This window comes from Plasmodium gonderi, assembly GCF_002157705.1.
Source record: "Plasmodium gonderi DNA, contig: Chr12, whole genome shotgun sequence".
NCBI classification, from domain to species: domain Eukaryota; phylum Apicomplexa; class Aconoidasida; order Haemosporida; family Plasmodiidae; genus Plasmodium; species Plasmodium gonderi.
The window spans coordinates 2,321,025-2,344,166 of NW_021628937.1; the positions used below are offsets into that span (position 1 = coordinate 2,321,025).

At 28.1% G+C, this 23,142-nt stretch overlaps 8 protein-coding genes across 8 annotated transcripts; 5 read left to right on the forward strand and 3 right to left on the reverse strand.

Moving 5' to 3' along the window:
• Positions 1-788: 788 nt before the first annotated feature.
• On the forward strand, positions 789-1,675 carry PGO_124800 (60S ribosomal protein L29; the record flags this gene model as incomplete). Its single annotated transcript, XM_028689270.1, has 3 exons — positions 789-824; positions 1,178-1,243; positions 1,574-1,675. The coding sequence occupies 3 exons, from the start codon at positions 789-791 to the stop codon at positions 1,673-1,675; spliced, it is 204 nt and encodes a 67-aa protein (XP_028545071.1).
• A 1,961-nt stretch (positions 1,676-3,636) lies between these two features.
• Positions 3,637-4,464, forward strand: PGO_124810 (hypothetical protein, conserved; the record flags this gene model as incomplete). The annotated part of the gene is made up of 1 exon (XM_028689271.1): positions 3,637-4,464. One exon carries the CDS (start codon positions 3,637-3,639, stop codon positions 4,462-4,464), a length of 828 nt encoding a protein of 275 aa, XP_028545072.1.
• A 469-nt stretch (positions 4,465-4,933) lies between these two features.
• Positions 4,934-6,952, reverse strand: PGO_124820 (kelch domain-containing protein; the record flags this gene model as incomplete). The annotated part of the gene is made up of 1 exon (XM_028689272.1): positions 4,934-6,952. One exon carries the CDS (start codon positions 6,950-6,952, stop codon positions 4,934-4,936), a length of 2,019 nt encoding a protein of 672 aa, XP_028545073.1.
• Positions 6,953-8,344: 1,392 nt separating this feature from the next.
• On the reverse strand, positions 8,345-9,319 carry PGO_124830 (FYVE and coiled-coil domain-containing protein; the record flags this gene model as incomplete). The annotated part of the gene is made up of 1 exon (XM_028689273.1): positions 8,345-9,319. The coding sequence occupies one exon, from the start codon at positions 9,317-9,319 to the stop codon at positions 8,345-8,347; it is 975 nt and encodes a 324-aa protein (XP_028545074.1).
• A 2,781-nt stretch (positions 9,320-12,100) lies between these two features.
• Positions 12,101-12,892, reverse strand: PGO_124840 (hypothetical protein; the record flags this gene model as incomplete). The annotated part of the gene is made up of 1 exon (XM_028689274.1): positions 12,101-12,892. The coding sequence occupies one exon, from the start codon at positions 12,890-12,892 to the stop codon at positions 12,101-12,103; it is 792 nt and encodes a 263-aa protein (XP_028545075.1).
• Positions 12,893-14,693: 1,801 nt separating this feature from the next.
• Positions 14,694-15,275, forward strand: PGO_124850 (hypothetical protein, conserved; the record flags this gene model as incomplete). Its single annotated transcript, XM_028689275.1, has 1 exon — positions 14,694-15,275. The coding sequence occupies one exon, from the start codon at positions 14,694-14,696 to the stop codon at positions 15,273-15,275; it is 582 nt and encodes a 193-aa protein (XP_028545076.1).
• Positions 15,276-17,616: 2,341 nt separating this feature from the next.
• Positions 17,617-19,160, forward strand: PGO_124860 (bax inhibitor 1; the record flags this gene model as incomplete). Its single annotated transcript, XM_028689276.1, has 4 exons — positions 17,617-18,065; positions 18,393-18,527; positions 18,698-18,761; positions 19,068-19,160. 4 exons carry the CDS (start codon positions 17,617-17,619, stop codon positions 19,158-19,160), a joined length of 741 nt encoding a protein of 246 aa, XP_028545077.1.
• A 957-nt stretch (positions 19,161-20,117) lies between these two features.
• PGO_124870 (hypothetical protein, conserved) lies at positions 20,118-22,467 on the forward strand (the record flags this gene model as incomplete). Its single annotated transcript, XM_028689277.1, has 8 exons — positions 20,118-20,309; positions 20,508-20,780; positions 20,897-20,957; positions 21,348-21,436; positions 21,680-21,746; positions 21,844-21,961; positions 22,092-22,135; positions 22,442-22,467. 8 exons carry the CDS (start codon positions 20,118-20,120, stop codon positions 22,465-22,467), a joined length of 870 nt encoding a protein of 289 aa, XP_028545078.1.
• Positions 22,468-23,142: the final 675 nt, after the last annotated feature.

Genomic DNA, 23,142 nt, shown 5'->3' on the forward strand with positions numbered 1-23,142 from the left:
AATTAAATTGTAAAGAGTATGTGGTTTAAGTGAGTTAAACAAACATTTTTTTTTTTTTTTTTTTTTTTTCCGTATTTTTATAAATTTCCATAAAATTGACTATACTGGCATGATCTTATTGGGACAAGGGATTAAAGTGCAAAACGGAGGAGAAAAGGTGAACTTATATTTTTTATTTTGCGGATCGTTTTTCCAGTTATATTTTTTTTTTTTTTTTTGCTCTGCAATATTTTGTGCCCGATCTCCTATATCGTGTATAATAATATTCCATCATATTCATGTATGTATGCATTTTTATCACATATTTTTTCCAGATAATGTAATCGACATATCTGTATAATTCATATAACACTTTCGCCTTCTTATTTTTGATTCATGTTGCATTATATACACGCATGAGTATAGGAAGTATGCGCCTCCATTTCAATCTTTCAAAAAAAAGAATATGTTTAGAAGGGGAATAACTCATTTTAAAAATTTTTTTTTTTTTTTTTTTTTTTTTTTTTTTTGTTCGTGCATTCATCTAGCTTATCACCCAACCACTCAACAGATTTTACATTTGAGAAAAGTTTTAAAGGGGAATATAAAATATTTTTTGGGAAAATATTTCTTTGAAATATACTTTTAAGCTTTTCAAAAAACCAAAGAATTTTTTTTTTACAAGAAATCCTGCAAATAAAACAAGTGTATTCATTTTTTGTACATATTCCTATATACATTATTTATGTATATATATACATACCATTTGTGAAGTATAAAGATAGAAAAAAAAAAAAAAAAATACTAACATGGCAAAGTCAAAGAACCACACGAATCATAATCAAGTAAGTTTGAATGTACCTGTTGCTCCTTTTAAATTATTTTCATTATGCTTCATTTTGTACTTGTTTTACAATTATTCAGTGTATTTGTTACGTGTCCCAACCCCCATATAATGTCACGTTTTCACAATTAAGTAGTTACATATAAGTTACATACCATGTTTTATTACTTTATTTCGACAAAATGTTTTACAAGTTTTGATATATACAAATCTAGTATGGGTGATGGAAAACACCATACGATGTTTTTTTTTTTTTTTTTTTCTTCTGTGTATCTACTTCTTTTTTTTTTAATTTAACCTTTTTGTAACTTTTAATATATTTTACTTTATATGTACTTTATTTTTAACTTACAGAATAGGAAGGCTCATAAAAATGGAATTAAGAAACCTAAGAAGCACAAGTTTATGTCTCGTAAAGGGGTACGCAGCAATATACACATTTTATTATATTCTCTTACGTATATAACATACATTATGTATCCTTTTTGAGGAAGTGTAAATTTTGTCACGTTAAGAAAGCTTCAAGTGGAGTGTTACATATATATATATGTGTATGTCGATTTTAAACCACAGTTGCATTTGCCAATGTGTATTTTATGTCATTCTGCGTTGTAAGAATTTGCTTGGCATTTCAAGGTTCCGATACTAGCACTTGAAAATGCCCTGTTTTATGTTATATACATTTATTGCCAACAAGTGACATACATTTTATATACATTTCATCTGCCCCCCTCTTCGCACCATTCCCAGTTGGACCCCAAATTTTTCAAAAACCAAAGATACTGCTTAAAGGGAATTTTGAAAAAAAAGAAGGAATTAAAAATGAAACAGAAACAAGAAAAGAAGAACTAAGAGAAAAATATCCATGGATATAATATAATTTCATTCTTGTCCGTGAAATTGTTACCCTTTTAAATTTTTTACTATTTCAAAATTATGTACATTTATGTACATTTTTTTTTTTTTTTTTTCTCCCATTTTATCCTTATATTCGAACAGCTATGAAATGGTTTATATGAGCAAAGTTACATGTGTATGGATATATGTATTACGTGTGCTATATGCGTATGTATATATGCCCATTATGTATGCCTATTGCATAACTGTGTGTTAAATCCGTTTTCATAAATGACGAAACACTAATAGATCTAAGGGAACAATGGAATGATAATCGACCATATGAAAACAAATATATACAAACATATGGAAATTTTACTATCCACCTATGATGCAAAAAGTACGGAAATTCATCTCTTGCAAAAATTTACATTGAATTTACGCTCCTATACTAATATTTATATAGGAGTCCAAAAACATTAGCAGTAATTTCTAACTCCCCCCCCCCCCCCTACCAACACATACTCTATTTATAGTACCTCCTACTTTTACATTACATATATGTAAAAACGTTTAATGTGCTCGTTAAATGTAACAAAAAAAAAAAAAAAAAAAAAAAGCATTCCCCGTCACTTTATACTTGTACAACATTCAATAGAATAAAAAAAAAAATTATCATTTAGTTCGATAATTTTCTCCCCTCTGCTTCTGTTTTATATGGCAAAGAATAATTATAAAAAATTCATCTGCATTCTTCCTTGATTACATCATATTGTTCCAATATTAAGAAAAAAAAAAAAAATACATTTTGCACAACCTTCTTAAATGGTATACATTTTTGCCTAACACGCTTTCGTCTCATAACAGACTCTACTAAATATTCTTGTATATATATTTTTTCATTTTTTTTTTTACTATGTCCCCATAAGGCTACATATTGTTCGATCCTTTAAAATACCAAAGTGGTAGTTAAAAAATTTCGAGGGTGCTATAAAAAAAATTCGTATTTTTCATTATGTAGACAAATCAGACTTTACTTTTTACCTTCGTCCGTTGGGGGATATATATAGAGCGTTGTTGTGTATATTCTACTGTGTACCAAAAATGAAAAAAAAAAAAAAAAAAAAAAGTAACAAAATGGAAGATGTTCATATAAGAATTCCAAATAAAATGCTATTTTGTTTTATTATGAATCGAAAAATATTTTTGTAAGTTCATTATTTCTTAAATAGCTGCTATGACTATTTCAATTATTATGTGTTTACTTTTTAGAAGAATGTTCTTTCCTTACATCATACACTGTGCTTAACATTTTTTGTGCATTTCTAAGAGTACACCGAAATGTTTGAGGGGGTTCCCTTTTATTTTTATACTACAAATGAGCGGTATGTTATTAGAAAGGCCTAGTTATGAACATAGTTAGCTACCAAAAAAAAAAAAAAAAAAAAAAATTCTATTTTTATCGTGAAAGTTCAGGTGATTATTTACACATACAGCCTTGAATACAACATATTCACAAATGTATTGTCAGCAAAGTGGATATTTACGAATAGGAAGAAAATAGTACGCCAAAAGATGTTAAAATTGTTACAGAATTTTCTACACCCAGTGAACTCTTAAATGCTTTTATCTTTTTTTTTAGATTCAAATTTTTTTTTCAATTAGAGACATATTGTTTGTGTTACGTTGTTGTTTTATTTTTATTTTATTTTTTTTTTTTTTTTTGTTGTTCATAAAGAAAAGTGGCTATTTTTTTTTTTTTTTTTCTTACATCCCATTTTTGCAATCATTATTGAAGGGATGCGAACTAACCTATTTATTGTGTGTGCTAATAAACTAGGTGAAGTATTAACAAAGATATTTTTTTGAAGGTTTTCATAAAAAAATGACATGTAGGTACGTATGACTGTACAGAGAGGAGACATCACTTTAGAATAAGGAATTCAACCCCATCATTAAAAACTTATAAATGCAACATGTCAATCAAAATAAACAAAGATGAAAGTAAGAGAGTACATGTGTGGATAAAGAGTGCCATTGGCACACCCAATAGGAGGCAATATAAACATAAAAACATCATGTACCCATATTTTCGCATGTACAAATCTCCATATAGAGCGCGTGATTCGAGAACTCGACAAGCTTTTTGGCCATGCGTTGATAAGTACCCGTGGCATACTCATCAAAAAAGATGGATTAAATCTGAAGAGTTAAATATAAAATTCTTTTCTGAATTTGTTCTTAAACCCCCAGACAAGAAAAACTTGTTTGAGACTTGTCATACGTTACCATTTAATGGGGTTAATTGCCTTTTTTGGAATCCGATTTACCTGAACAGTCATAAATTTATTATGAAAAGTAACCATACGGAGAAAAACGATGAGGTGGATTCAGCAGAAGAGAAAGTGATATTCCATGAAGAAGGTACAAACAACGAACAAAAAAAACAAAAAGTTATAATAATAAATAACTTCCACTATATTGTAGATAGACAATCAAAAAATAATATTTATTTTTACTTGAAATATATCAAGTATAGTATGAGACCCTTTAGAGGAAAAATAATTGGTGATCTTTATATAAATGAAAAGAAAATAAGAAGTAACATATCAACAAAGGGTGTAGTAAATGGAGAATGGAAATATTCCTTTCCGCATGTTAAAATAAGTCATAAAATTGCGGATATCACATTAGATGATACCATAGTGGATGAACAGTTAGGGACTAATGCACAAAATGATTTAGTTATAGCAGATAAGTACACCTACAGGCCCCCTCTTCCTAAATGTTTTAACGGATCGTAAAGGTATACATGTGCATTGGAATTTTTTTTTTTTTTTTTTTTTTTTGTGTAAATAGTTTTTTAAAAAACCCTTTCCGTAGTAACATTATATCATTTTTTTTTTTTTTTTTTTTTTTAAAGTCTTTTCTTTTCCCCCAAAATTGATCTGTCCAAGGCTGTTCATGTGAATATAATGTATATACATATATGGTACACTTGATGTTCATATATTTGACCCACTTCGTTCTCATTTTCATCCACTGAAATAGGTGTTATACTTCTCATAGAACAGAAATACATTTTTTTTTTTTTTTTTTTGATATATACACCACAACCAGTATGAGAGCTGACAGCACTTGTTCTAACATCCGATAGAGGATATGTAACTGAAATAATGACCGCATGTAATTATTTTGTATTTATTTAATAATGTAAATTGGAGAGGTTCATGTTGTTTGTAAATAGAATGAATGAAAATATTGGATGCAAAATCAGTTGAAAATCCACTTTTTGTAAATTTCACCCAATAAATAAGGCTCCAAAGTGAGTCTATTAATTTTTGCCTCGTCAAGTAATTTATTATTAATTATAAAATCGATACAAGATATACATAATTGTTTACAACTGATTCTGTAGCTCAATATGAGAATGTCCATTACATTTGTTTCATTTACATAATAACCAATGGAACGTTCGCATAACTGCATTAGTCTGAAAATACCATATTTATAGGCGTACAACACAATATGCATGTAGGTGTCAAGTGAATAATTCATAGATAGCTCATCTGTGTACAGGTAATTTATTACTATTAAAAATATATCGTAATGTGTGTCGTAAATTGGGATTACCATAAAATTTGAAAATTCGTTTGTTACTTCGTCACTTGGTGGGAACTCAATTTGTGTAAGCCCGTTTTGTGTAAGCCCGTTTTGTGTTAACCCGTTTTGTGTAAGCCCATTTTGCGAATTCCCATTTTGGAAAAGCTCTTCTGTGAATGATTCCCTCAGAGCACATTCCCTAGCAGTTTTTCTGGTCTCCCCTTTCTCACCAATCGGTCCGGAACCGGGAACCCACAAATCGAATAGAGACTTAAAGCTGGGGCACCTAGCCAGCAAAATACAGGAACATCCATAGATATACTTATTTTGTAAGACAAAAATGACATCAGCATATCTATAATTATTAACCATGATTTTGTAGTATTGTATGAGGGAAGGTGGTTCGATGTAGACTTCATCTAGTTTTAAAGCGTATACATCATTGAGGGAGTTTTTTCCGTCAAATCCAGCAATACAGTAAATAGCATTTTTATAAAAATGTGTGTTCATACTACTTCTTTTTGTGAAATTATTACATGTTGAGATGTTAAACCATATTCTTTTATGTATGTCAAATTTGTACAAATCATTTAATCTTTCTGATTTTAGGCCATTATATCCTCCTAATATGTATATAGATTTATTATGTAGAAAAGATCCCATAAAATATCTAGCCATAGGTATAGCTTTATGATGATAAAATGATTCTGTTAATTTTTTTTCATCCTTTGAAATTTCATCATCACATGATTTCTCCTTCAGTTGATCATTATCCCTTTTTTCCTTTTCTTTAGTATTTCTAAAATGTTTTATATTATCATTCATATTATATTTCATTCTTGTCCAAATACCTGTATCTAAATGATATTGGTAAAAAATATTTAATCCATACTCTCCATTATATCCTCCAAAAAGGTAAAAGTATCCATCAGATATGTGTCCAATGGCGCATGATCTTGGGCTTGGTACATCACCACTTTGTTGTATATGAATCCATTTTTCTGCATCTAAATCAAACGCATACATTTTATTATGTACAGTTTTTCCATCATACCCACCAAAAAGGTAGACGACACCTTTGAATTGATCAACAGATATAGCAAATCCAAATAATGATGGGGGTGAATATATAATACTTTCCTTCTTAACATGAACTAATTCCCATTTTTCTGTATTAAAATCGAAGGAATAAAAATCATTTAACCATATTTCATTTCCTTGATAACCACCTAATATATACATTTTATCTTTAAATAAAAAGGCAGGGTTATTTTCTCTTTTCGATGGACAATTCTTATTATCTAATTGAGTCCACTGATTTTCTGTAATGTTATATTTGTAAAAATCGTTAAGTCTTTTTTCTGATCTATATCCTCCAAATATGTATATATGGTTTTTATATAACACAGATGCAGCTCCGGTGCGTCTAGGAAAACACACAACTTTTTCATCATTCCAATAACCTGTTCTATGAACTGAACCATTCACATGATCCGAATCGTTTTCGTTCATCTTTTTATAATTTGTCTTGGCACAATTTGGTGATCCATTCAATTTATTCCATGTTAATATTTTTCTGCTTTCATTTTTTCTGAAGTAAATGTTTGTGCATTCTTTACTCTCCTTTGAGTATGCGCTGTGAAATGCATCTTGGTCCTTAAGGTTGCTTTGGTTCGAGGCATAACTCATATTTGCTCTTCTACTTCTTCTCTTTTGGCGTTGTAATTTTTTTTTTTTTTTTTTATTTTTCACTACTTTTTAATGAAAGTTACACCAACTGATGACAACACTGTTTGGTCATTCAAAATTTGTAGATTATAAAAATAAAAGGAAGAAAAGGAGTAATATTAAAAAGGGTATTCATATTAGAACGAGTAATGATTACGGCCGGATCATGGGACCCCGCGTGCAGGAATTGCTTTTTTCTTAATTTCAACTGTTCCACAGTGGAATTTTGCATCCGTTGCAGATTTTGAAGCAGTGCAGATTTTGCAGCCGTTGCAGATTTTGCAGCATTTGCATATTTTACATACTTTAGAGAACCTTGCAGCGTCCCCAATTGCCAGCAAAGATTTCCCAATTTTCCTATCGACAAATAATTCTATAAAATGTATAAAAATTTTACAAATGCTGATATCAAGTTAGAACACATACATTTGCATATGATTCGTTTTTATTCTCACTGCTATATGGAGTTATATCAAACAAGAAAAAAAAAAAAAAAAAAAAAAAAAAAAATGGCTTGTTGTCTTCACGGTTGTGAAAATTAAAAAGTTGTGCATTCAACAATGGGATAATAATAAAAACAAATATGCGAATTTATTAAAAATAGGAAAAAATACACAAGATGAAGAAAGAGGAGACAGGGGAGAAAAAAAGAAAAAGAAAAATTATACTACATCATTACTATGCGATAAATAAAACGGATCTAATAATGTTTAAAAATAAAAAAAATCGTTGTAGAAATCGTACACCGGAAAAAAGCTTCAAATGGCTAGGAAAAAAAAAAAAAAAAAACATAATGTTTCATACAAATATACATAATTTAGAAAAAAAAAAAAAAAATAATAAATAAATGAAACAACGTATAATACAAATTAAAGGAGACTATATATAGTTATTTATGGGTGTAAATATCAAAACACAAACAAATATGCAACATATTTAATTAAGAAAATTTAAACACATTGCACAGTAATCAAATGATGCAAAAGATTGTGACCAATAAGTGTATTCTGTGGTCATGAAAAAGCTGCTATCAGCTTGTAAAACCAAATGAACTGTTAAAAAATAAAGTGTTCAGGTAAATACAGCTAAGTACAGAATAGGATATGGATGGAAAAAAAAAAAAAAAAAATAATCATAAAATCTATTATATTAGAATTACACCTGTGCATGCGTGACAGGGCATGGAGGAATAAAAACCAAAAAAAAAGTGTATACACTAGTACAACCGTTTCATGTTTACAACACCGCATGTATGTATATACACATGGTTAGCAAATAGGGGAGAAAATGAATAAGCTCGGGGAAGCATCGAATTATCTACAGTTCCCTACTGCTTCCCTTAATTTGGAGACCTCACATAATGGAACACATCCTCCTTTGGCAGTATCTACAACAAGTTTCGTCCTCAAGGTCATCCGAAGGGCCCTGAGCAACTGTATATGAGACGCTCATCTCGTTTGAGGGAAATCTATATGAATTCATCATATATGACTGTGAACTGGTGTTTGTAAAAGAATAATTGCTAGTTTGATCTGCCAAATTATTTCTTTTCTTCTCTAATTCCAATTGGTTACATCTTATGATTAGTTTTTGAACTTGTTTTTTATACGAATGGATAATACCTTCGGATTCTTCTTTTACTAATGTCAATTCATTTTTTTCTTTGACAAGATTTTTAATGTTCATGTTTTTTTGTTGGATTTCATAATTTCTTAAATGTAATATTTTGTTAAGTTCTGTTTTTTGTTCCTTTTCCCTTTTTAATAGTTCTAGTTCTTTTTTTTGATTTTCAATAATACAATCATAATTTTTTATTTTATCATTTAGATCTTTCAATCCTTTTTCTCCTCTCTTTAATAAAGACATGACATCATTTGTATTCTCTGCACTGCCACTATTATTTAATATTTCACTGTCAAATTCTATTAAAAATGTTTTGAATCTTTCTACTATAGCCATTTTTTCACTTAATGCTTTCTTCAAATCTTGATTTATTTGTTTCCTTGCTCCTAAATCTTCTTGTAACAGAAAAGTTTGAGGAGAAGATCTTTCCATAAAACACCTATCGCAGACTCGAACCTTTTCTGCATAACTATATTCGCTAATTTTTATTTTATTGTCTGAACAATTAGAACAAAACACATTTCCACAAGCTCTACAATGGTGTTTTCTCACCCTTACATTAAAAAAAACATTACAGCTGTAGCAATTCGTCACCTCCTCATCCGGAACCCATAAGCATTTCTTCTCATTTTCATTATTTTCTGCAATCCCATTGGGAGTTGCTGACTTGCTAAGGTAAAAATCGTTTTCTGTATAATGGCCCATATATTATTTCGGTTATTTTTCGTTATTCTTTTTTTTTTTTTTTTTTAGCGACAGGATGGGTCATGGAATTTTAACAAAAATATATCTACAGGGACACCCTAGAGGTTGCAAAAATATTTATTGCCAGAGAAATTTACTATAAGTATATATAATAAATATATAATATAGGCATATTTTAATTATCTAAAACTGAAATAAGGGGAAGTTATACTCTGTAATGTTGTGTTACTATGCCATAGTAAGGTGTTTGTCACACTCTAACAGCAGAGCTGTACATATATATGTCACATATATTCATGTTATATATATGCTTGTTACATATATGCTTGTTACATATATGCACGTTACATATATGCACGTTACATATATGCGTGTATATATACATATATATACATGTGCAATATGCTATGGTGTTATATCATGCTTGCGACACGCTAAATATTAATTGCTAAATTTTAAAACTTAAATTTTAAATATAGTTTAGAATTAAAATTCATTAAATTTTTCGTAAAAATGACATGTTGCTTTTTCGTTCTATTTATTCGCGAAGATTATATAAATAATTTCAAATTTTATGAGTTTTTCAATTTTTTTCTTTTTTTTTTTTTTATTTATTATAATTAGCATATATAAACATGCTCTTGTATACAAGTGTGGCACGTACAAAATAACGTGATATGTAAATTTTGTTTGCAGTTATAGGATGCTGACAAATTATTTGAGAATGATGTCATTATTTACACTTGGGTGAAGAAACAGATATGCTAAACGCAAAAAGCAATTTTTTTTTTTTTATACTTTTGCTTTGCTGCACATCAGTTGTTTAATAAATATTAAAGATAGCCTTACATTAATATATATATATATATATATACCTATGTACATATTTATGTGTATGTGGCAATGTTATGCACCTCTTCAATGAGGCTTATGAATCAAAAGTTTGGCACGCTTTTTCAGCCTTTTTGGCAAGGAGAGAAAATGCCCAAAATGTTTTTTTTTTTTTTTTTTTTTTTTTTTTTTTGTTACATTACGATTATTATGATTTTTTTTTTTAAATTGCCCATTTTTCTTTTTCGTTAAAATTATTGCAAGATGAAAAAGAAGCATAAAATAACATTTCTTTTTTGCAACTTCAGCTTTGTTTTGCTTATTTGCATGATGCATAGATGTTTGGGGCCAAGTGGGAAAAACAAAATGAATAAAGAAATAGGCGAATGAAATGGATAAACGAAATAGATAAGTAAAAATAAATAAATGCAGTAATAAATGAAGTAATAAATAAAGTAATAAATGAAACAATAAATGAAGTAATAAATGAAACAATAAATGAAGTAATAAATGAAGTAATAAATGAAGTAATAAATGAAGTAATAAATGAAACAATAAATGAAATAAATGCTTAACCCTGGTTAGCAGCATGTAAACACCACCTTAGTAACACTTCCTAATTTTCTAGTAGTATTATTACAAAGCTGGCTTAAAATCTATATGCATATGCAGAAAAATAATGTGTATATTTAAAACAATGTAGGTTCTTCTCTATTTTATGACATCATGGCAATTTTGTTTTTTTCTTTTACACACTGTGCGAATGGGCGCTTGTGTTCAGAGCAATGAGAAAAATGAGAAGACAAGTGAAAAAATGTCTCAGAATGTTATATCTCATTTAAAAATTGTGCGTCACGCATATGAAACCTTCCATTCTAGCAGTAGATATTAGAAGGATGGTAAGGAAAAGAATGTTATTTTGGGAAAAGGGTAAATTAAGAAAAAAAAAAAAAAAAAAAAATTGTTCAACTTATATGTGTACACATTCACTTTTTGATATTTTTTCCTAACATTTCTAGTTCTGTTGTTCTCCCACTTGTTTACACAAACCAAAATGATAAATTTCATTTAATCCGTGTTAAAAAAGAATTAACATATGGTGCATAAGGAAGGATAAAAGGAGAGTAATGCATATGTACTTGTAGTATTTGTTTTGAAAAGTGATTAATATTCTGATTAGGGTAAATATAGTTACATGATGTCGATCCACTTTACGGTTTTTCTTATTCCTAAAAATTGTATGACAGCTGTGGTTTAGATTTTTTTTTTTTGGAAAGGAGACACACTGATAATCGAACTAAAACGGATAAAAGGAATAAATTCATGTTTTTGAAAATATTTAATTAAGGTGCAAATTTTCACATATTCGTGCAAACGAGGAATACGTATAATAATGCACAGATTATCTGATAAATCTTCCCTTGAGGAGGAAATTAAAATGAGATATTTTCCCAATTGACTAATTGGGTGTGAGGGGACATCATATATTCATATTCTCTGTTCATACTAAGATGAATCCTGATTCCGTTCTAAATTGTAAATCCATTATTATTCACAAGAAAACAAGCACGACGTGTCCTCACACTTAGGCGCTATTATTAGATTCATTTCAACGAAGTAGTATATGGTAATCATTTTAAACACCCGTTTATTACCCACCCAGCTTTTTATATGGCACACTAATGTTTGTGTTAATGTTACTGTTGATATTGCTGCTAACGTTAAGGGTACGGCTAAGGTTATTATTATTATTACTATTATTATTATTACTATTATTATCTTACTATTATTATTATTACTATTATTATCTTACTATTATTATTGTCAGTATTATTATCTTACTATTATTATTGTCAGTATTATTATCTTACTATTATTATTGTCAGTATTATTATCTTACTATTATTATTGTCAGTATTATTATCATTTGTGTTCTCCTTTTTTTTTTTTCTATATCCTTGTGCAGGGCTTAATTTTGCCTATGCCCAGCAATGACGAGGACTCATTAGTGACCAATGTGTTCATAACTGAGTAAAATTTTTCTATTAATTTGTCAATAACGTTTTCTACCATCGTTTCTTCTGTATCTTGATAGTTAATATCGTGTACTAGATTTTTCTTATAAGATTCAGGATTGCTCTCTTTCGAGTGTATTCCATTTATCATATCATTTTTTGCACGTAGCAATTCAGAATCAATACTTATGTTCGTCACCATGAAGACAGAATGATTATGGCCAAATGATGATATGCAAATTCTAGGGGTGACTAGACTATTCATTTTTACAAAATGAACATCAACAAGACAGCCAACAATTTTTGTATCCCCATTTGACATATTGTTTGTTCCTTCTATGTTGAATTTAATATGGTAAAATTCGAAAGTTTGAATAATTGCAGTTGTGAAAAGTTGAGATAAGAAGTTTGTTTTTTCATTTGGCTCCTTTTGGTTCCATAAAAAAATAAAAGAAACAAATAACCTTTTTTCTCTTCCTGATAAGCACAAACTATTCGTTTTTTGAGGGCTGTCTCCTCCTCTCATTTTTTGAGTAGTATCTTTTGCACTCATTTTTTTCATTGAGAAATAACTACTAACTACAATCATATGGTGACAATTTTTCACTTTTTTGTCTCCTATAATTGATTCAATGTTTTTTTTTTTGTCACACAATCGACTGAAATGAAATCTGTAAGCATTATATGCAGGATAAAATTTTTCATATAGCAATTTTTCCTTTTCCATTTTGAAAATTGCGGCTCTTTTTTTAACATGTCTTCTTCAACTGAGTCTAAGGGATGAAATTGCAAGAATACATAATTGATGTCCAATTTTTTTACAAAAAAAAACTAGGAATGTAATATTATAGGAATGTGCCTTAGCTAACTGTAAGTGTAAATTTTGTTGTTTTTAGTGTGTTTAACGAATTTTTGTTGCACGGTTAGTTTGAAGGGGTGGTAAAATAAAACCAAAATGAGTCTAATTATTGACGTAAAGAATGTAATTTGCTCTTAGTGCTCTCTTCTACTGCATAAAATAATAAAATGTCTTATTCATATGACTCACAATAAAAAAAAAAATTTCTCACTTAAAAATGACTTCCTGCAAGAGAAATATGTGCAAGGTGGCTATGTGTCACATGTATCCATTTTGAGGTAAAATTTGCCAAAAAAATAAGTCATTATCACTATGACATATAAAAATTACTGCTACAAGTCCTATTATCATATAATATTTTTTTTTTTTTTTTTTTTTTTTTTTTTTTTGCTTTATTTTCCATAATTCCACGCATCACTGTGTTGTATTAAAAGTTACCCCCTCTACAATCCGCAAAATAGTAATTAAAAATTGTGCAACTGATTTTTAAATACATTTTTAAATGTAACACGTCAAGTTGTAGTTATGTTAAAAATTTCTTCATTTATCATTCTTTATTTTATTTTATTTATTTTTTTTCCTTTCCCCCCCTCAAAGAGAACTGTTAAAAGTTGTATGTCCAAAACACTCTTATTTAAGTGCATGTGTATGTATACATATGCATGTAGAAAAAGTTCACTTCTTCTGCTTACCCTTCCTCCCCGCATGAAAAATAGCTGCGTGCGTACAAATGGACAGTATTGCACTTTAAAGCAGATATGTATATATATGTACACATATATATATTATGGATACGTGGAAACATTTGTAACAAATTGAAATAATAGAAATACTTAGGACTTTATTCGATTCTTTCGTCTGTTGGACATTTTTTTTTTTTTTTTTTTTTTATCCTTTTATCGATATAATAAAAAATAAATTTGAATCTTTGCTACGCTAAATTAAGAAACAAAAATGAAGACAAATGGAAAGTGTTAACACGTGAAAGATTTCTTTAGTATGAACTGTTCAGGTACTTATTACAGAATTATTCTTTGGTAAAAAAAAAAAAAAAAAAAAAAAAAAAAAAATAGAAGATAATTATTCCACGGCAAAAACGAAACAAAAAGAAAAGAAAAAAAAAATAAAATAATGAATGCTGTGGCTACGACACGAAATTGGTGAAGTGGGTGAAGACAAGACGAAGTAACATGAAAATAATATTCCTTTTCAGAAAAAAAAAAGAAAAAAGAAAAATGGTATAGCAATTATGAACAAAATACATGCACAACCCTGTTGTGGGCGTACCAAGCTGTCGTGAAATGTGCTTAGTGCCTATTCATTTTTCGCAGTTCTATGTACACCGTTTTCACACACACATGCGTGTATATATATATATATATATATGTTTGTTTGTTTTTTCCATTTCTGCATCTATTGTACGCCTTGCATTAGATTACTTGCAGCCAACTTCTCCCATATATGACGCTCTGCTCACTTTATACTTTTTATTATTTTATTTATTTATTTTTTTCTTCAGGAGTACTAATGATACACGCAAATTTTGTCATTCCTCTTGGGTCTTTTATACATATATATATATATATACATGTGTATATTTAATCATTTGTGTATATTTGTACACACCACCACAGAAGCGTGCGCATAATACATGAAACATGATGATAAAATGTTTAGATCACAAGGAATGAAAAGATGGACTATGAAGAGGTTTTTATGTCTTTCCATAGGGACAGCAAGTATTATTTACGCGACACTTTTGATATTGATGTCTATTCTTATGTTAACACATATGTCACACTACAACGAAACATTATTCATAGTGATGTCAATTTTTAATTGTATTTGTTCTATACTTATATATATATCAGTAATACACAAAAATGCCTTTACAGCTTATATAGCATATAATATAGTTATAATAAATTATTTAGTGGAAGCAATTGAATGTTTAGTATGCCTATATAATACTTGTACTTCTCACAGTGTCCAGTGGTATTATGATAATTTTAATTGGCATAGAAAAATAATGTTTAATTATCTTATATATTATGGGATACTAGAAATGATTGTTCATATATTTATGTTTACTGTGGCTTTTTTCATTATACAATTGGTATGGAGTTTTTACAGAATTTTGCAAGTTGGTGGAAATATTTTTTCCTTTCAACGGGCCGAAGATATTGAGAAAAGCTTACATGGAACACATTACTACTCTTATGGAACCATGGCCCATATGCAACCATACTGAAGAATCAAAAAAGCACGAATTGATATAAGAACATATTATCTGTGTATTCAATATACGCTAAGATTTAATATATCCCCTTTTACTACAATCGTCTTATAAATAATTCCGATTCTTCCCCCTCACATTTTGAGTTATCCAAATTTGTAACTTAGATATACTTTCCGTTGTGTACACCAACCTGATTAACTACATGCATTTTTTTTTTTTTTTTTTTTAAATCATTTTAAGTCTAATTAATACATTTTTTAACCTGCTTAATTTATTTCATGTTTATATCTGTCTATGTGGTTATTTCTTCGTTTATACTAGATAATCATATGTGTACATATACGTATATTTAACTTTTTTTTGGTTGTTATCATTTCTTTCTTAATTAATACAACGAAATTAATGTCACAATTTTTTCATTTTTCTACACATCCCTTTTGCAACCATGAAAGTAAAATATTCATATTTGTAGGGACCCATATGGGAATTCGCTTATGTGTATTTTTATACGTAAAAACACACACATGTACCAACACGTAAAAAACATACTAGTTTTAAGGTATAGTTTATTAAATTACGTTTAATATGTTGTAACATTTAGCTACAATGAACTAAAAGAGAGTGTAACAGAAATTTAAGCATTGTTATGACCTCACTTACGTAAGGCAAAAAAAAAAAATAAAAAAATAAAATAAAATAAATGATATGTTAAGATAATTTCATGGATACCATGTTATGAGAAAAGATTACTATTTCAACAGCACTGATTTGCAAAACGTTTAAAAGGATGCTCAATGGGGAAAAGGATGGAAACGCAAAATGAAATCGAAGGATTTATGACGAATTCAGCCAATAATAAGAACCCTTTGAAATGGACACACCGGAAATAAAGAAAATACAGCAAAATAAAACAAAAAAAGAAAGAAAAAATAGAGACGCCTATTCAACACCTCTCCTTATATATATATATATATATATATATATACAATCCGTTCTATTCACCTGCGCGTAGGCACACAAATACAAACATTTTATATGCTGCTAAATATGTGGTAGTAATTTCTCTATGAATTTACTTTTACATGAATCTAAAACTGTAAATAAGTAGCACTTTAACAATTCAGCTTTTTCAAAATGTTTTCTTTACTGGTAAGAAACACTGGGTGTGTGTGTCCCTAATAAGAATGATCGTTGTGCGATTTAATTAATTTATAAAAAAAAAAAAAAAAATTATATTTATTTTTTTTTTTTTCTTAACATGTGTCTATTTTACTCCTTTTAATAGACGGAAAAAAAGATAATAAAATGATAAGTAAAATTTATTTAAAAGTCGTACATCTTCCCCCCTTTTTCCACTTTTTTGACCGATTTAAATAACAAAATCTTTTAAATTTTGTAAATGCGCTATATATTATATATTCACTTAATGTGAAAAAAAAAAAAAAAAAACAGAAAGCGGAAAAGTTATGTAGTTATTCATTTTATTTACAAATAGATTATGGGACCAATATATACATAAAAAATGCTCTGACATGTTCAGGTAAATTTGAAGAAAATTTAAAAAAAAAAAAAAAATGATAATAAAATATCCCACATGCACATGTAAAAAGCTAGGCTTTTTTTTTTTTTTTTTTTTTTTTTTTTTGTGATAATCATATAACCCATTTTTTGCAACTGTTTTTTTGGGATTATCAAGCAAATGTGTTATTTTTTTTCCATGAAGTGTAAAAATAATATCAAAAAAAAGGAAGAAAAATGTCCTTACGTATTTTATTTATATTAAGCATATTTTTATTATAATCCCCCCCCTACCCTCCATTTAAGTATCAATGGTAAGTGGTATAATAGCATTATTACATAATTTCGTTGGGCATATTTTTGTATAAATGTTGAATTGTATGCAAATATGTTTTGAGGAAATTTTTTTTTGTGTCACATTTATTTGCCTATGAAATTGTTTTTCTTTTCTTTTCATTTCTTTCCTTTTTTTTTTTTTTTTTTTTTTTTTTTTTCCCTTGCGTGCACAAATTTTTTTGAAATTTTTATTTTAAAACTGCATAGAGAATATTTTTTCAAAAAAATATTTCATTTAAAAAGCAAAAAAATAAGTATTTATAAAAACAGCAAAAGGGGGAAAAAAACAAAATTGAGTTTTTCTTATTTGAACAAATTTCAGATATTTTACGAACTAGACTGAAGTGTTTATTTCTTTTAACAGATATCAAAAAGTATTACTTATCCAATTAGAAACATACAATACCTCATCGCAAAACCCAAGCGTTTTTTTTTTTTTTTGGAACTAATAAATATATTTTTTCATCCATTTAAAACATACCGCCTCCTATATATAAAAATGGATTTTCTGAACCAAATAAGAAAACGACAAAAGGAATTGAAGTTATCAAATATTTTGAATTTCTCACCTTTAACAAATGAAGAGAAGAATCACTTAATTAAAATATACGGTCTTTTGGCTGTAGGAACAATGATCACTGCCCTAAGTTGCTATGTTGATATTTATTTTTTGAAAATTCCGAGATTTATAGCATCTATGATTAGCTTATTTTGTTCCTTTGCCCTAGCTGGATCATGTAGTTATTCTCATTATGGCAACAGCTTACCAGCGGCATCAAAAAAGAGGCTACTTTATTTTGCTGGTATATCATCATCTATTGGAATTTTAATGAGTGACTATATCGCATATGTTAATTACTTGAACCCTTCTATTCTTCCCCTCGCATTTTTTGGAAGTTTGTCCATATTTTCTTGCTTCTCCTTGTCGGCCATATTTTCAAAAAATAGGTAAATACACAGGAACGCACGGTTGTTGTATCAGCAAATAAATGTTTTATGTACATTTCCACATATATATATATATATATATACATACCTTTTGAAAGGGATGAATTCTCCCTATGCATGCGTAGTTATATATATATATATATATATATATATATAGCATATGTCAGTTTCATGTGTATGTGCTATGCTAATATAAACTGTTGAATGAATGAGTTTTTCACATACAGTTGACAACGTTTTCATTGAATCATTTTTATTTGTCCATATCCACAATACCCCCCCTACTCATTGTTCATTTTTTTTTTTTTTTTTTTTTGTCCATTTCAGGATTTCACTATTTCTTGGAACGATATTATGCGCCGTATGTTCATATGTAGCCCTACTTTCATTTATGAACTTTTTTATAAGATCAAGATATATTGATACTACTCTGTTGTATGTTGGATTTTTTATGTACATGGGGTAAGATTTTGAAAAATATATAAATGCAAGTATATGATGTTTTACATATTCATAAAAAGTTTAGGAGATAACATGAAAAATTATAAGTATTTTTCCAAATTTTTCAAGAACGTGTGTAAGCAAATGTATATTATTTTTTATTTTATTTATTCCCACCCACCCCCTTTCAGATTTGTATTATTTGATACCCAAATAACCTTGTTTGATTTTCGAAGAGGAAACAAGGATTACATAGTAATAATTTAAAAAAAAGAAATTAAAAAAAAAAAAAAAAAAAAAATTCTTAATGTATATAATCGCAATATACTAATATGGTTTATATATATATAAATGTATATTCATTTACGTGACAATTCCCACTGGATTAGCAAATTTATGTTTACAGTCTTGCACATCATGTGTGACAATACTACTGCTGTACATGTGGGAATAGTCATTATTGTGTATAAATTATTACACATTATTAGGGATATATTATTATATGATTCTAACTGTTGTTCATTTTTTTTTTTTTTTTTTTTTTCTCCCGAACCTTTATAGATGCATTCCATTTGTTTGTACCTAGATCTAGTAGGATTATTTACACATTTACTGAGAATATTAGGTCAGAAAGAAGAAAAAAAGAAGAAATAATTTTCTTATCCCACAGTTATTGGATCCCTATTTCTAATGAAACTTTTTTTTTTTTTTTTTCCATCAAGTTGGAATAAGTGAATGATTCCACGAAGGGATACATTTTTACATTCTTTTGTATATATCTATGAAACCTGATACATATTTATATATATAAAACAGTTTTTTTTTATGAGATAAAAAAAAAAAATAAAATAAAAATAAAAAAATAAAATAAAGGATGTAATTATTTTATTTATTTATTTTTTTTTTTTTTTAACGTTATATTTGTCTGATAATTTGGAATTTTTTTTTTTTAATTTTGCATTGTTGTGTATACGGATATATCATATAACTGCTCCAAACAAGTTGTTTAATTAAAAACATGTATATTTGTATATACAAGCCAAATTAAAGAATAAGAAAAGGAAAAAAGGTAGATAAAAAAAAAAAAAGAAAAAAAAAAAGAATGTTTCTTTTCTGTTAACACATGATGTATTTTTATGAGTTCCTGCATTCATATTCATGAAATAATTCCAACAAAAAGTTGTCTCCTCTTTCTCAACATTTTATTTAAATAAAGGATATAAAAAATATATATATATACATATAATAAATTCACATTTAAATTATGTGATGGTAGTTTTTCGAAAAATGTTAGTTATATAGAATGGTTGAATAAAAATATAAATATGTTTTTTATTGCACGCTTATACACACTTATGGAAGGGAATATTTTATTGTTGAAATTAACTTATAATCCATACACTAAACTGGAAGTCATATTTCTTTTTCCTTTTTTTTTTATGGAGTGCACCTGTTGAAGGACTAAGAATGTTTAGCAATTTATAATGGTGTTATGTACACGCTCATGCTGTTGAACATTACAAACATGTGTAAATATGTGCAAAAAGTTGTCGAAACTTAGATGAATACAATATGTTTATAACACCTTTGCAAGATTGACAAGAAAGGAAAATGAAGAAGGATCTTTCCTTAAGAGCTGCCAATCAATTTATGTCTCGAAATAGTATATATTTCTTAGGTTTCCTTAACATTATAAAATTTCAACTAACCAATAGAATTAGCATTAATACGACAAAAATCTTTGAAAGGAAAAATAACCATTCTAACACATGTGATTTGAATTCAAATAAAATGGAAGTATCTGTTAGTCCCACTTAATCCAAAAAAAGATTTGACGTTGAAACAGACCAACATATATTTTTTTTTTTTTTTTCTTTGCATACATGACATAGTTTTTTATATATTTTTTTTTTTTCACATGTCCTTTATTTGACTACAGTACAGTACATTTTTTTTTTTTTTTTTTTTTTTCCCTTTTTTGGACAATTCCGTTTTGGATAGTACTTATCCCAATCGCTAGCACAAAAAATCGATAACGAATTGATGAGCGAAAATGTTGGATATACAACAGAACAATTAATAGAATTAGCAGGGCTTTCTATAGCACAAATAATTTATAAAGAATATAATTTCAATCAATTTAAAAAAGTTCTTATAATTTGTGGACCAGGAAATAATGGAGGGGATGGTTTAGTCACAGCACGTCATTTGAAGCATTTTGGTTATGAAGTTAGAGTTGTTTATCCAAAGGAAAATAACAAAATATTATTTAAGGTGAACATCTTTCTATCACTCTAAATTTTATGTATCTTTATATTCTAAGCATATACGTTTTTATTGCAATTTTTACGGGGTTTCCACTATGGCATTATTTTTCCCTTCCCAAACAGAAGCTTCTAAAATTGCTGGAACATTACCATGTAGACGTCATGAAGTCCACAAAAATAGAGGGTGAGCGTTGAAATGTATAAAATAAGTGTGTAAACACGTGATTAAGTAAATATACACACATGTGTGAATGTATATCTATAAGCACTTAGCTATATAAACACATATGTATGTGTGCATACATCAACGTCGGAACCCCACAGGGACCTCTTCATTGCTTCCCTTCATTGAATGGTGGCAGATGAACCCCCATGTTTAAATTACACACACACACACGCAAACAAAGAGACACACATAAGAAATAGCCTAACCTGTGAACACAGAAATAAAGAATCAAAGAATCAAAGAAACAAAGAAACAAAGAAACAAACACATATACAACGTTTGCCAGTTTTGGAAAAATTGGAAAATGTAAGAAAAATATAAACATGCTATTTCCTTTCATATTTGTAGAAGTAAAGAACTATGACTTAGTTGTCGATGCCTTATTCGGTTTTAGCTTCAAAGGAGAACCGCGAAATCCGTTTGACGAAATAATTAAAGTAATTTTTTTATCTCTTTTGTGTACGCTCCATCTGTCTTTTTTTTTTTTTTTTTTTTTTTTTTTTTTTGTTCTTTTTTTACTTGCCCCTCGTTTTTTTTTTTTTTTTTTTTTTTTTTTTTTTTTTTCGCATCCTTTTTTTGTGCCATATGTTTACAATCCAAGAGTACCCATACACGGAACCCTCTGTATATATTATATATTTATGTGAAGAGAAAATAAAATGTATGTTCTTTTTCTATAGATGATTAACGAGAGCAAAGTACCCGTTGTCTCAGTTGATGTACCTTCAGGCACTAACGTAGACAATGGTAAATGAAAATTATAAAAATAAAAGAAACAGTAAAATTTATCCAAAGGGGTTCTATGTAAAAAAAAATATATGTATTTATATTCTTTACAAATTAGGAAACACAACAAATGGACTTTCTGTTAATTCAGAAATGAATATATCGTTAATGCTACCAAAAGAGGGAGTTCGAAATTACAGGAAAAAGCATTACTTGGGTGGAAGATTCATACCGAGGTAATTTTGATTTTTTTTTTTTTTTTTTTTTTTTTTTTTTTTTCACCTCAAATTTGACTCAGTTTTGGTCAATTTGTATCACATTTGAACTTGCAATTCAGTTTAATTTTTCTTTTTTATTTTAATCCAGTTCCATTGTAGAGAAGTACAATTTGAAGGTTCCACTTTTCCCAGGTTAAATACACATTCCGCTTATTTACTGATGCCTTGTCAGTATTTGTTCTCCCAAAAGAAGGCAGTAAAAATAGGAGGATGAAAAAAAATGGAAGTATTTATTTATTTATTTTTTTTTTTTTTTTTTTATCTTTTTTCTTTTCTTTTATTTATTTCTTTTATTTTTTTTATATCTTTCTTCTTTTCTATTATTTATTTATTTTTTATATTTTTTTATCTTTCTTCTTTTCTATTATTTATTTATTTCTTATATTTTTTTACCTTTTTTTTTTTCTTTTCTTTTTTTTCTCAATTGATAATTCTCAGGGGATAGCTCATACGTTAAGCTCTAGGGAGAAGGAGAAATTTACATTACATGACACTGGTGTGATGTCTTATCCTTTTTTATTTTATTTTATTTTTTTTTAAATCTTTCGCTTCATATGATTTGAAAAAAAATTTCCCAATTTTACATCCACCTGTGTATAACTTCGTCTGTTGTCTACATATGTGAAGTATACACCATTATCTTAAATGTGCAAAGTTAAAGATGAAAACAAACATATTGAGAACCTCTCTACATATACGTTGCAAAATGGGTATCCAAACATGTAAAGAGAAAAAAGAAAAAAAAAAAAAAAACTAGATAACATATTAATGTTCCTCTTTTGGAAAATATTAAAACAGGGATCAATATTTTCATGACGCAAAAAAAAAAAAAAGAGAAAAAAAATAACATGAGTATATTTGTATATATTCATTTGGCCTTAACGTCAATGCCAATGTTTTTTTGTTTTTTGCTTTTTTTTTTAAAGATGTTTTTGCACTCAAGTGATATGTTATGTGTGTGTGCAACACAATTCCTCAAATTTTAATAAATAAATATGTACCCCTCAATTTTGCACTATTTATTGATATGCTTTGTTTTTGCTTATTTTTATTTTGTTTAACTTTAAACAAAAATTTGGTGTGTTTGTTCCATTTTATATCTGCGTAAATATATTTTAAAATATAAAATCAAATGGTAT